The sequence below is a fragment of the Bombina bombina genome, chromosome 5, assembly GCF_027579735.1.
Source record: "Bombina bombina isolate aBomBom1 chromosome 5, aBomBom1.pri, whole genome shotgun sequence".
Taxonomy (NCBI): domain Eukaryota; kingdom Metazoa; phylum Chordata; class Amphibia; order Anura; family Bombinatoridae; genus Bombina; species Bombina bombina.
In genome coordinates this window covers 1,093,634,290-1,093,648,512 of record NC_069503.1, presented here as the reverse complement: position 1 = coordinate 1,093,648,512, position 14,223 = coordinate 1,093,634,290, and the positions used below count along the sequence as shown (strand labels likewise).

The 14,223-nt window shown below is 39.5% G+C and overlaps 1 protein-coding gene across 1 annotated transcript in view; it reads right to left on the bottom strand.

Moving 5' to 3' along the window:
• KHDRBS3 (KH RNA binding domain containing, signal transduction associated 3) overlaps positions 1-14,223 on the bottom strand; it is a 154,464-nt gene that overhangs the window by 88,209 nt on the left and 52,032 nt on the right. The window contains exons 3-5 of the mRNA XM_053713211.1: positions 10,296-10,412; positions 8,281-8,427; positions 6,204-6,343 (exon numbers count right to left, since the gene is read on the bottom strand). Of these exons, the coding sequence (XP_053569186.1) occupies positions 6,204-6,343; positions 8,281-8,427; positions 10,296-10,412 (404 nt within the window). The remainder of the gene's footprint in view (positions 1-6,203; positions 6,344-8,280; positions 8,428-10,295; positions 10,413-14,223) is intronic.

The window sequence follows — 14,223 nt, the reverse complement described above, 5'->3', positions numbered from 1 at the left end:
CCGTTCCACTGTCTCAACATGCACAATTGAAGAGGTTTGAGATGGAACCTGGTGAATGTAATGACGTCTATGCTGGAAACCATGAGTCCGATCACCTTCATACACTGAGCCACCGAGGGGCTTGAGGAGGACTGAAGGGCAAGACAAGAGGACGCAATCTTCCTGCGTCGATGGTCGGTGAGAAATATTTTCATGGACATAGAGTCTATTATCGTGCCCAGGAACTCTAACCTACTGCTGGGAACCAGGGAACTCTTTCCTGAGTTGATCTTCCAACTGTGAGATTGGAGCAAAAGAAGAAGAGTCCTCGAATGATCCTCTGCGAGACTGAGCGACGGCGTCTGGACTAAGATGTCGTCCAGATAGGGCGCCACAGCAATGCCTCTGGATCTGGCCACTGCAAGTAGTGCCCCCAGAACCTTCGTGAAGACAATCAGGCCGTCGCCAGACCAAAGGGAAGGGCCACAAACTGGAAGTGTTGGTCCAGAAACGCAAATCTTAGGAACTTGAAGTGGTCCCTGTGAATTGGCACATGAAGGTTAGCGTCCTTCAAGTCTATAGTTGTCATAAACTGTCCCTCTTGAACTGGATTTCCGAACTTGATACAAGTGTTAAAAACTTTAGATTATAATAACTATTAGACCTCAGAATAAAATACCCTCCGCACCTCAGCGTACTGAGGTGCCCTTACCACCATGGAATCAGCTCTTATGTGTAGCGATATTTCTTTGCGCTCCTAAAGCGTTTCCTTCAGTTGCGGATACGACACAACCTCTGCCGTGAACCGAGTTGAAAAGGCAGGCCCGATGACGTAAAAGACGTCAGCTAGGCATGAAAAATTCTGCGGGTATTGGAAGGAGGTAGGCATTGTCAAAAAAAATGCCCGCTTCTGAGTACTAACCGTAACTAAGGCAAACAGACAGAAAAAAGTGCAGCACCCAAGCATACAAATAAAAGTTCTAAATAAAGAAACCTAGTGTCCCACACGGTCTCTCACTAACAGTGTGTCTGAAACATGTCGAGCTGACCCCATCCCATGAGGGAGCTATACCGTCCCATTCATTTATATTAGCAGGGAAATTTAAGTGCCCCTCTTTAAGTGACCCGCACTTACCTGCATCACTGTCTGACATGACGACAGCTCCTCAGTATGAGAGAATACCTCCATCCTCACAGAGACTAGACTAACATAGATAGCCAAGTAACTAACTTAGGTATCTGAGGTCAGGGCAGCATATGTAGAGAAAATGGAGCAAGTACCGCTTTGCAAGTTCCCCACCGCTTTAAAGCCACCACAGCATGACCACAAAGACTGACATGGATTAAGGTTATACCCTGTAGCTTGATTGTAGTCTTAATCTTCACAAAAACCTCTATTTAATTACACACTAAACTTCACCTCCTCCATGCAAATAGAGCCAAAGAGAATGACTGGGGTTTATGGGTAGGGAAGTGATACTTAACAGTTTTTACTGTGGTGCTCTTTGCCTCCTCCTGCTGGCGAGGATTGGTATTCCCAACAGTAATTAAGATTAACCTGTGGACTCACCACATCTTTAGAAGAAACTGTACTATATATAGGCAGACTATAAAACTGTATTATATACAGGTAGACAATAAAATGTAAAATTGTACTATATACAGGCAGACTATAAAACTGTACTATATACAAGCATATTATAAAAATGTACTATATACAGGCAGACTATAAAACTGTACTATATACAAGCAGATTATAAAACTGTACTATATACAGGAAGACTATAAAATTGCACTATATAGAAGCAGATTATAAAAAGTAAAACCTTATTATATACAGAATCTGTTGACTTTACAATTGGCAGAGTACATATCTGAATCAATCCTAACAAAACAATCTTGAAAGAGAGGCCCCTTCTTGCCCAGTGGGGAATCTAAATTGCCTCCTCTGTCATGAACCGAGGAATGTAATTTTCACTCTGGTTCAATCTAAATTATAGATGTGAAAAGCAAGAGTACTCAGATAACATGTGATGACACTGGTATAGCTGTTGCCTATAAATAATGCTCATCCTTGCCCACATAGGAAACCTACAGGCCTCCTCCCGAAGGACCTCGCTGAACAAACATGCAAAAGAAAAGGGAGGATTCTGCCAGTGATATATTAAAGACTATTCTATCTTTAATATGATGCCTAAAAGGATTCAATAATCACACTAACCCTTCAGATATTTAAATACAGTATTCAACCGTTTTTTGTGATTCACCTCTAAGTGGGCATTTCAAATTGTATTAAAGGCTTTTTGCCCTGTACTGAACAAACTTTTTGTGTCTTGCTTGTAGAGGCTTTAAACTAGTCATCATTAAAGGAACAGCATACTATAACGTTTTCTTAGCTTTAATTTGTTCCCAATTACCAATTTTAAGAGCTGGAGTGTATTCAATTGTTCACTTTACCTTTATTTTAGTGTTTATCGTAGATGTTTTTGACTGTGGTGTATACCCATATGCTGAAAAATGTAATACTTAAGAAAAGCTATGCAAACATAGCCAGCATAAGAAATTATAGCCCAGGGGGCTTACAAGATATAATATAAAGTTAGTTTTAAATTGTTCTCTCTAAGTATTGGGCTTTGATGTACAGACAGAAATAAGATAACAAAGCATTTTTGTATATATATACAGTGTTAAAATAAGAAGATCTGATTTCCCTGCAATGTCATCCCATGGTAATGGGTTGTGGTATCAATTAATAAAACCAGCTATATTGTATAAAAATAAACCTAAAAGAAGCAATTTATCATACATTTTATATGCTGCTGCTGGTATAACAAGTCATTAGAAACATTAAAGTGATGGTAAACATTCCACTTTTTATAATCAGATCCTTAACGATATTGATATTTTGTTATTTTGTTTAATCCAACTGTGCCATTCTAATACTTCACGCTTCCACCGCCCACTTCAAAAGTCATATTTTTTGTGAGCTAACAGTTTGAACTGTTCTCCAGTCAGCGCTTTATCCCAATGGCACTTTTATTGTAGCTAGAGCAGTGATTGGAGAACAGTTAAAACAGTTAGCTCACAAAGGGGGCGGGAGCATGCGGTATTAGAATGTCACGGCTGGATTAAAAAGTAAGTTACAGCGCATCTTCATTAAAAGTGATCAATTAAAGTTCACCCGAAATATCAAAAACATACAACATCTGATTATAAAAGGTGGAAAGTTTACCATCACTTTAAAGGACTGATAGACGTGAATTTTTTAAAAATAAATGTGCAGTATATTTGAAAATGTATAGAATAATATAAAGATTACCTGAAAACAGATTGTAACATATTTTTAGGCAGTCAAATGTCCTATTTTTTTACCCTTTATTTTCCTGTCCGCCTCATCAGAGCATAACTGAAGACTCGCCAGAAACACGGGCCCTCAAGCTCCGTTCGGAGCTTGATAAATGGGCCTCTTGATGTCTAATCACAGCCTGCCTGACTGTGACATCGACCTTAATGTAATGAACTCCCGCACTGGATAAAGCAGCTGAGAGCTTTATCCAGAACGGATAACTCTACATTAAGGTGGATGGTGCAATAAGAAAGGCTGTGAATAAACAGCAAGGGGCCTATCTATCAAGCTCCGTATGGAGCTTGAAGCCCCGTGTTTCTGGCGAGCCTTCAGGCTCGCCAGAAACACTAGTTATGAAGCAGCGGTCTAAAGACCGCTACTCCATAACCTGTCCGCCTGCTCTGAGGAGGCGGACAGACATCGCCGCAATTCAACCCAATCGAATACGATCGGGTTGAGTGACACCTCCCTGCTAGCGGCAATTGGCCACGAATCTGCAGGGGGCGGCGTTGCACCAGCAGTTCACAAGAGCTGCTGGTGCAATTCTGAATGCAGAGAGCGTATTGCTCTCCGCATTCAGCGATATCTGTCGGACATGATCCGCTCATCGGATCATGTCAGACAGACACATAATAAATAGGCCCCAAGTCTCTTATGTGAAACAATGGCCTCTTTTTTAAGGCTTTCTAACCTAATATAACTACCAGAGATAGAATATAAACCTTACAGCATTGTTAGTTTAAGGACCTTTTAACTAAACCAACTTTGTGTAAAAGAAAATAAAATAGTTTTGGAGAGAGCAGCCAGGAGTCATTATAAGATGTCTATATGTGCAGAGTAGGGAGCTAGAATAAATGGTGAGAGGTATGGAAGGCAAACACAACTAGTTCATTAATATGTTTGTGATAATGCAAGAGCTGCCAAGGACGGGTAACGAGATTCATGGTCTCCCCAGTCCCAGAAATCCTAAGGACATTAAGAAGCCTTTACATTAATAATTGAGAGATGAGTGAAATTAATGTGAAAGGCTATGCAGAATAACAAGGAATTGAAATTGGAATGGTCTTTTCATTTTTCTGTATATGGGAACGTCTATAATGTGCTATAATTAAACACACAACTCGTGCTTTCTCTCTCTCTTCTTTGGTTTGATATAAAGATTTGCTTTTGCCCTATATTTCTTCTACAAAACTATATAAAAAAAAAAAACTGGACTATGACAGTGCTATGTAGGTATAATGGGGCCCATTTGGGTCCCTGTTTCTGGCGAGTCTTCAGACTCGCCAGAAACAGCAGTTATGAAGCAGCGGTCTAAAGACCGCTGCTCCATAACCCTGTCCGCCTGCTCAGAGCAGGCGGACAGGAATCGCCAGAAATCAACCCGATCGAGTACGATCGGGTTGATTGACACCCCCCTGCTGGCGGCCAATTGGCCGCTAGTCAGCAGGGGGCGGCGTTGCACCAGCAGCTTTTGTGAGCTGCTAGTGCAATGTTAAATGCGGAGAGCGTATTGCTCTCCGCATTTAGCGAGGTGTTGCGGACCTGATCCGCACTGTCGGATCAGGTCCTCAACACCTTTGATAAATAGGGGCCAAAATATCAATAGCTTCTTTTTTTATTTCTATAAATGTACTGAGGATAATTTTAGATAGTGACTAACTATTGAATAGAAGATACCAGCCTAATTTCTATTGCGGTTGTATATGGTGTAAACTGGTGGTAACCAGTATGAAGTAAAGACTATGGAGATATATATTTATGTTACTACAGGTACAAACTCCCAAATCCAAACTTCTTACACGATTGCCTCACCTGTTTCACATCACCTTCTAATTTCAACTTGGCACATTGCTATTAGTCCTAAATTGTCCCTGTCCAATCTTTTTTGTATCGTATTGCAGTTAGATTTGAAAAGAGTATATATTTTCAAAAATACATTAAATTCACAAAGTAAAACATCAAATAAGGTGTTAATAATGAGTTTTCAATATAGTACAGGGTGAATTGAATTTTTAAATTACTCTTTTTGTTTGTTTTTTTGCATTTTCCATAATTTCCAAACTTTTTGGAATTGGGTTTGTATATATTTAAACAAATATATATAATAAAGATATAAAAAAATACAGATTCTGATGGTGCTATGTATACAAAAGTATTAGAAATGATATGAAACTACCTTTAGGTTATATGTATAAGCTGTATTATGACATGTAAACATAACTTAAATTACAAAAGATATTGTTGTATACACTTGGTCCCATCCCCTCTCCAAACTGTCCCATTTTAAAGATACAAATGTTCTGAAATCCAAACTATGTCAAAAACCAAAGCTTTTCTGGTCCCAAGCAGCTTGGATAAAGTGTTTTCTACCTTTACCCGTTTACACCGTTTACAAAAGCAATGGAAACTAAGCCATACTGAATTTTGAATCTAAAAGTATTTTATAACTAAATGAACATAGACAAGAAATCAATTAAATTACAGTAAACTTGGGAAATACTTAATTTAAACATAAAGAAAGATCTGTAATCTAAATTTCTATATAATTTAGGTGTCAATCACAAAAAAAATATCTTATGGTTTCTCAACAGAAAATCACCATTAAAGTCTATGGCAATGTCTGTAAATAAGTCATTTGTTGTTTTTATTTTTCTTCTAAGTGATGAACGCCATATTCAGATGAGAGTTTTTGTTATAAAAAAATAGAATTCAAGTTTCAAAGTTTAGGTTAAAAGAATAGATTTAGTGATTGAATTGCCTTGGATTAGGTTGCAATTACAATGTAATGGGTATGTGCTATTGCGAAGGGATAACAGATCTGGACTGTGTTCAACACCAACATTTCAAATGTTCACCAAGAACTACAAGGTCAGATTACCTGGCAAGTGCAGGCACTGGTACTCCCCGAGAACGAATCGCTGGTTTACCACGAACAACTGGAACTTCCTCATTTTCAGATCCACCATTTAAATAGGTAAGCTCTTGTAGCTGTGCTTGTCTGATTTCATCATTGTAATCCTAGGTAAGAAAACCAGAAAAATAAGTGGAAAAAGAACTACCAAAGTCTACAGTAATGTGTCCCTAGACACGTAATAGACACTGCTCACTACCTGTGCCCTGAATATCTGATGACAAGTATGCACATGCCCTCTTCCAGCATGTTTAGGAAAACCTCCTCGCTGCCTGCGCCCTGAATATCTGATGACAAGCACGCACATGCCCTCTCCAGCATGTTTAGGAAAACCTCCTTACTGCCTGCGCCCTGAATATCTGATGACAAGCTTGCACATGACCTCTCCAGCATGTTTAGGAAAACCTCCTTACTGCCTGCGCCCTGAATATCTGATGACAAGCACGCACTTGCCCTATCCAGCATGTTTAGGAAAACCTCCTCACTGCCTGCGCCCTGAATATCTGATGACAAGCTTGCACATGACCTCTCCAGCATGTTTAGGAAAATCTCCTTACTGCCTGCGCCCTGAATATCTGATGACAAGCTTGCACATGACCTCTCCAGCATGTTTAGGAAAACCTCCTTACTGCCTGCGCCCTGAATATCTGATGACAAGCTTGCACATGACCTCTCCAGCATGTTTAGGAAAACCTCCTTACTGCCTGCGCCCTGAATATCTGATGAAAAGCACGCATATCCCCTCTTCAGCATGTTTAGCAAAACCTCCTTACTGCCTGCGCCCTGAATATCTGATGACAAGCTTGCACATGACCTCTCCAGCATGTTTAGGAAAACCTCCTTACTGCCTGCGCCCTGAATATCTGATGAAAAGCACGCATATCCCCTCTTCAGCATGTTTAGGAAAACCTCCTTACTGCCTGCGCCCTGAATATCTGATGACAAGCTTGCACATGCTCTCTCCAGCATGTTTAGGAAAACCTCCTTACTGCCTGCGCCCTGAATATCTGATGACAAGCACACAAGAGCTGCTGCTGCAAAGCTGAATACGGAGAGCGTATTGCTCTCCGGATTCAGGAAGGTCTGGCGGACCTGATCCACACTGTCGGATCAGGTCCGACAGACATTTGGTAAATTGGCCTCAAAATCTCCTTGAAATAAAGTTCTGAACTTCTCTAGAACTGATTTGTAATTAACTTGCACATTTAGTCCTCAAAAATGTATTCAGTATTTTCTGTTTAAAAGTCATCAAACTCCTGAAATTCCTCTATGGTGAATCAAGTATTCTTGCTCAGTTCATAAAAATGCTATAACTTTAACTGGGAAACACAAGCAGTAACCAGCTTTAGTTATTATACTACTTGTGGGTATCTCCCCATATTCACAGGCAGTCTGTATGCAGAACACAAGCAGTAACAAGCTTTAGTTCTTATACTACTCATGGGTATCCCCCAGTATTCACAGGCAGTCTGTATGCAGAACACAAGCAGTAACAAGCTTTAGTTCTTATACTACTTGTGGGTATCCCCCATATTCACAGGCAGTCTGTATGCAGAACACAAGCAGTAACAAGCTTTAGTTCTTATACTACTTGTGGGTACCCCCCATATTCACAGGCAGTCTGTATGCAGAACACAAGCAGTAACAAGCTTTAGTTCTTATCCTACTTAATCAGACACCTAAAACTTCACCTACTCCTTGCACTGAGGGCAAAGAGAATGACTGGGGGTTGTGGGAAGGGAAGTGATAATTAACAGCTTTGCTGTGGTGCGCTTTGCCTCCTCCTGCTGGCCAGGAGTGATATTCACAACAATAATTGATGATTCAGTGGACTCACCGTGTCTTAAGAAAGAAATATCCACTTACTATAAGTATAAAACTTACCCATTATGTAAAATTGAATTACAACTTGATTTCTAGGGTGTTAGGCTTATTTTGAACATATTTTAATGCACTGGCTTACAAATTATTTTAGATATGGAGTAATAGACAAGGTCTAACAAACACACACAAAATAAATACAAAATATAATACAGATACTAACTGGAATAAGGAATTTCTTTATCTCTTCCAGAGCATGTCCCATTCTGGCATATGCTTCGGCTGGTGGAGCAAAAACTTCAATAAGAACGTGGAGGTCATCGTTTAAGTGGAAATATTTTGCTTCTCCACTTGTCCGCAGTTCTTCTTCCTAAAGGCAAGAATATTCTATTAAGAATAATGGAGGCAGGTTCACAAATGATAAAAGACAGTATGATTTACACCCCCCAAAAAAAAATAATAATAATAATAAATAAAAAAAACAAATTAATTAATTACCCATTTATTAAAGGGACACTCAAGTCAAAATTAAACTTTCATGGTTCCGATATTGCAGCAATTTTAAGCAACTTTCAAATTTACTTCCATTAACAAAATGTGCACAGTCTTTTTATATTTACACTTTTTGAGTCACCAGCTCCTACTGAGCATGTGCAAGAATTCACAGAATATACATATAGGCATTTGTGATTGGCTGATGGCTGTCACATGATACAGGGGGAGTGGAAATAGACAGAACTTTACAAATTTTCAGAAAAAAATCTACTACTAATTTAAAGTACAGACAAAGTAATATTGCATTGCATCTTTTTATCATGCATTTGCTGATTATGCAAACATACTTTATTTACTGGTCCTTTAATAATTAGTTAAATAAAATAATACAGTAGATAAAGGGAGATGAAACCCCAAAAATGTCCTTTTGTTATTTAGACAGAGTAAACAATAATACAAATGTATTTCTATTATCAAATTTGCTTTGTTACCATGTTAGTTTTTATTGAAGAGATACCTAGGTAGGCATCTGGTGCACTACATGCAGGAAATAGTGATGTCATCTGGTGCAAATGGATAACATTCTTGCAGAACTGCTGCCATACAGTGCATAAGATTAATATTGTGCAAAATGTCACCCTGGATAAATACTCCTAATGAAATAACTGCATTAACTGTGTGAATAAATCTAACCACATTCAAATATTTCTAACTATATAAGTGGGAAAGGTGAAAGAAAAATCTTCTCAGCTTAATAAAAAACTTCTTTGTTGCTTGCTAAAAAACTGAGCTGGAACCCTGAATAAAGCTTTTCCTCTGGTGATGTAAGAGCAGAACAGAAGCCAGCACTGTAAATGAATGAAAACAGGGAGATGAGCACCATGGGATAGAACACGCTGGCCTGAAGAACTTCTTTGAACCTGGAAGAAAAGGGGTGGGGTGAAGAGAGAGGGAGAGAAAGAAGGGGGGGTATTCAGGTCTAAATCTTAAGGGCAAGGCATTTGTGAGAATTCTGCACTACCTGTTGTAGGACTAGGGTGAGAAAGGAATAGCTAGTGTAAACATGTTACACAAAGTAATAAGGCAGTAGGAAGTATGGTAAGACCCTAGAGACCTAGATGAAGTATAAATAGATTAATAAGGGAAGCAGTCTTCTCCAAGTAAATAAGTCACCTGCAGACAAAAGCTTCAAACATTTAAAGGGATATAAAACCCACAATTTGTATTTCATGATTCAGATCGAAAATTTGATTTTAAACAACTTTATGATTTACTTATATTACCAATGTTTATCCACCCTCTTGCTATCGTTTGTTGAAAAGCAGGGACATATGCTTAGGAGCTGGCCCATTTCTGGAGCACTATATTGCAGCAGTTTTGCAAAAACGTTATTCTTTGCAAGATCACTACATGGCAGCAATATTTCCTGGCATGTAGTGTTTAGAATTGCATGGTCTTTCTGCATCACAGAATAGTTGTTCAAGGGATTCTCACTGAATAGCTTGTTTGAAATTATTGCCTCCAAGAGTGCAGCTTGACCAATATATTGACCAGTTTGTCTACAAAAGGTTCCTGGTTTAGCTACAGTCATGATAAAGTCAGAACTAAAAACAAAAACATATTTGAATCAAGTATAATCTGCTATATTACAGATTTTGTTCTGTCTTTTAGGCCCCTTTAATACAATTTGTTTGTGTGGTCTATCAAACCTTTGGTTTTTTTCAGAGTAAGGGATTTGCTTACCTTAGCTTTATCTCTCATTGATCCTTTGCCTAGAATGGACATCTTTGTCAATGTATCTTCTTGTAACCTTTTCAAAGAATTGCCTCTTGGGCCCAACAGCTTACCAACAAAATTGAACTAAAAAAAAAGAAAACATTACAATGTTTATTTGCAACAAAATCACAGGTAGTTCCAATTTCCAACAGCTTCCTGGCTCAAAGTAACCTCAAGCACAGAGCAAAAGCTTCCTATCTAAAAGATGCAGTTAATGCAGCTGACCTCTGTTATTTGAGTAACATTTTCTTATATCATATATATTATATATATTAGTATGCAGATACTCAAACAATAAATGAGGTCAGCTTCATAGCATATACATAAACAGAATATGATTATTCAAGTTTCACTAATAAAAATAAATAATCCTAATAATATCAAACTTTGTTTTAGGCCATTTACAACAATTACAAACTATTCTATTAACTGGGCAAAGGTAATTTAACTTTCTATATTTACAGAATAATAATAATAATAATAATAATAATAATAATAATAATAATAATATCAACAACAATCATCATAACACTAATAATACAACTATTATTAATAATAATTTCATGTTTTTTCCTTTAATTTTTATTGTATATGATTATTACTAAACATTGTTGCATTGTAATAAAATAATAATAATTATAATAATATGCAGCTGTTTACTTTTAATAAATAAATACATAAATAAATAGTAAACACACTCTATCGTCCCGCAGCTCCAGAAAAAGGCAAAAAATATATTTTCTTTAAAAAGCAAAAGTTTATTTAACAAAAGTTTAAAAGCCATGTAAAAACGTGTAAAAATACATAATCCAGTTGCGGGCCTGCAACAGGGTTTAGAACAAAACGCCAAACATGTTTCGGGCCAAGTCTCAGCCCTTGTTCACTGGCAAATAAATACATAAATAAATGGAATATAAATGTAAAAGAAAAACAGTATGCACTGAGAACAGAAAGGAACTGCTGGATATTTTGCATGATGCAAAAACATAATTTATGCTTACCTGATAAATTCCTTTCTTCTGTTGTGTGATCAGTCCACGGGTCATCATTACTTCTGGGATATAACTCCTCCCCAACAGGAAATGCAAGAGGATTCACCCAGCAGAGCTGCATATAGCTCCTCCCCTCTACGTCACTCCCAGTCATTCGACCAAGAATCAACGAGAAAGGAGAAACCAAGGGTGAAGTGGTGACTGGAGTATAATTTAAAAGATATTTACCTGCCTTAAAAAAACAGGGCGGGCCGTGGACTGATCACACAACAGAAGAAAGGAATTTATCAGGTAAGCATAAATTATGTTTTCTTCTGTTATGTGTGATCAGTCCACGGGTCATCATTACTTCTGGGATACCAATACCAAAGCAAAAGTACACGGATGACGGGAGGGATAGGCAGGCTCATTATACAGAAGGAACCACTGCCTGAAGAACCTTTCTCCCAAAAATAGCCTCCGAAGAAGCAAAAGTGTCAAATTTGTAAAATTTGGAAAAAGTATGAAGCGAAGACCAAGTTGCAGCCTTGCAAATCTGTTCAACAGAGGCCTCATTCTTAAAGGCCCAAGTGGAAGCCACAGCTCTAGTAGAATGAGCTGTAATTCTTTCAGGAGGCTGCTGTCCAGCAGTCTCATAGGCTAAACGAATTATGCTACGAAGCCAGAAGGAGAGAGAGGTAGCCGAAGCCTTATGACCTCTCCTCTGACCAGAGTACACGACAAACAAGGAAGACGTTTGTCGAAAATCCTTAGTTGCCTGCAAGTAGAACTTGAGGGCACGAACTACATCCAGATTGTGTAGAAGACGTTCCTTCTTTGAAGAAGGATTCGGGCACAGGGAAGGAACCACGATCTCTTGATTGATGTTCCTGTTAGTGACTACCTTAGGTAAGAACCCAGGTTTTGTACGCAGAACTACCTTATCTGAATGAAAAATCAAATAAGGAGAATCACAATGTAAAGCTGATAACTCAGAGACTCTCCGAGCCGAAGAAATAGCCATTAAAAATAACACTTTCCAAGATAACAACTTTATATCAATGGAATGAAGGGGTTCAAACGGAACTCCTTGTAGAACGTTAAGAACAAGGTTTAAACTCCATGGCGGAGCAACAGTTTTAAACACAGGCTTGATCCTAGCTAAAGCCTGACAAAAGGCCTGGACGTCTGGATTTTCTGACAGACGCCTGTGCAACAAGATGGACAGAGCTGAGATCTGTCCCTTTAATGAACTAGCCGATAAACCCTTTTCTAAACCTTCTTGTAGAAAGGACAATATCCTAGGAATCCTAACCTTACTCCAGGAGTAACCTTTGGATTCGCACCAGTATAGGTATTTACGCCATATCTTATGGTAAATCCTTCTGGTAACAGGCTTCCTAGCCTGTATCAGGGTATCAATAACCGACTCAGAAAAACCACGTTTTGATAAAATCAAGCGTTCAATTTCCAAGCAGTCAGCTTCAGAGAAGTTAGATTTTGATGTTTGAATGGACCCTGTATCAGAAGGTCCTGTCTTAGAGGTAGAGACCAAGGCGGACAGGATGACATGTCCACTAGATCTGCATACCAAGTCCTGCGTGGCCATGCAGGCGCTATTAGAATCACTGATGCTCTCTCCTGTTTGATTTTGGCAATCAATCGAGGAAGCAGCGGGAAGGGTGGAAACACATAAGCCATCCCGAAGATCCAAGGTGCTGTCAAAGCATCTATCAGAACCGCTCCCGGATCCCTGGATCTGGACCCGTAGCGAGGAAGTTTGGCGTTCTGGCGAGACGCCATGAGATCTATCTCTGGTTTGCCCCAACGTCGAAGTATTTGGGCAAAGACCTCTGGATGAAGTTCCCACTCCCCCGGATGAAAAGTCTGGCGACTCAAGAAATCCGCCTCCCAGTTCTCCACTCCCGGGATGTGGATTGCTGACAGGTGGCAAGAGTGAGACTCTGCCCAGCGAATTATCTTTGATACTTCCATCATTGCTAGGGAGCTTCTTGTCCCTCCTTGATGGTTGATGTAAGCTACAGTCGTGATGTTGTCCGACTGAAACCTGATGAACCCCCGAGTTTTTAACTGGGGCCAAGCCAGAAGGGCATTGAGAACTGCTCTCAATTCCAGAATGTTTATTGGCAGGAGACTTTCCTCCTGATTCCATTGTCCCTGAGCCTTCAGAGAATTCCAGACAGCGCCCCAACCTAGTAGGCTGGCGTCTGTTGTTACAATTGTCCAGTCCGGCCTGCTGAATGGCATCCCCCTGGACAGATGTGGCCGAGAAAGCCACCATAGAAGAGAGTTTCTGGTCTCTTGATCCAGATTCAGAGTAGGGGACAAGTCTGAGTAATCCCCATTCCACTGACTCAGCATGCACAATTGCAGCGGTCTGAGATGTAGACGTGCAAAGGGTACTATGTCCATTGCTGCTACCATTAAGCCGATCACCTCCATGCATTGAGCTACTGACGGGAGTTGAATGGAATGAAGGACACGGCATGCATTTAGAAGCTTTGTTAATCTGTCTTCTGTCAGATAAATCTTCATTTCTACAGAATCTATAAGAGTCCCCAAGAATGGAACTCTTGTGAGAGGAAAGAGAGAACTCTTCTTTTCGTTCACTTTCCATCCATGCGACCTTAGAAATGCCAGAACTAACTCTGTATGAGACTTGGCAGTTTGAAAGCTTGAAGCTTGTATCAGAATGTCGTCTAGGTACGGAGCTACCGAAATTCCTCGCGGTCTTAGTACCGCCAGAAGGGCACTCAGAACCTTTGTGAAGATTCTTGGAGCCGTAGCCAATCCGAATGGAAGAGCTACAAACTGGTAATGCCTGTCTAAGAAGGCAAACCTTAGATACCGGAAATGATCTTTGTGAATCGGTATGTGAAGGTAAGCATCCTTTAAATCCACTG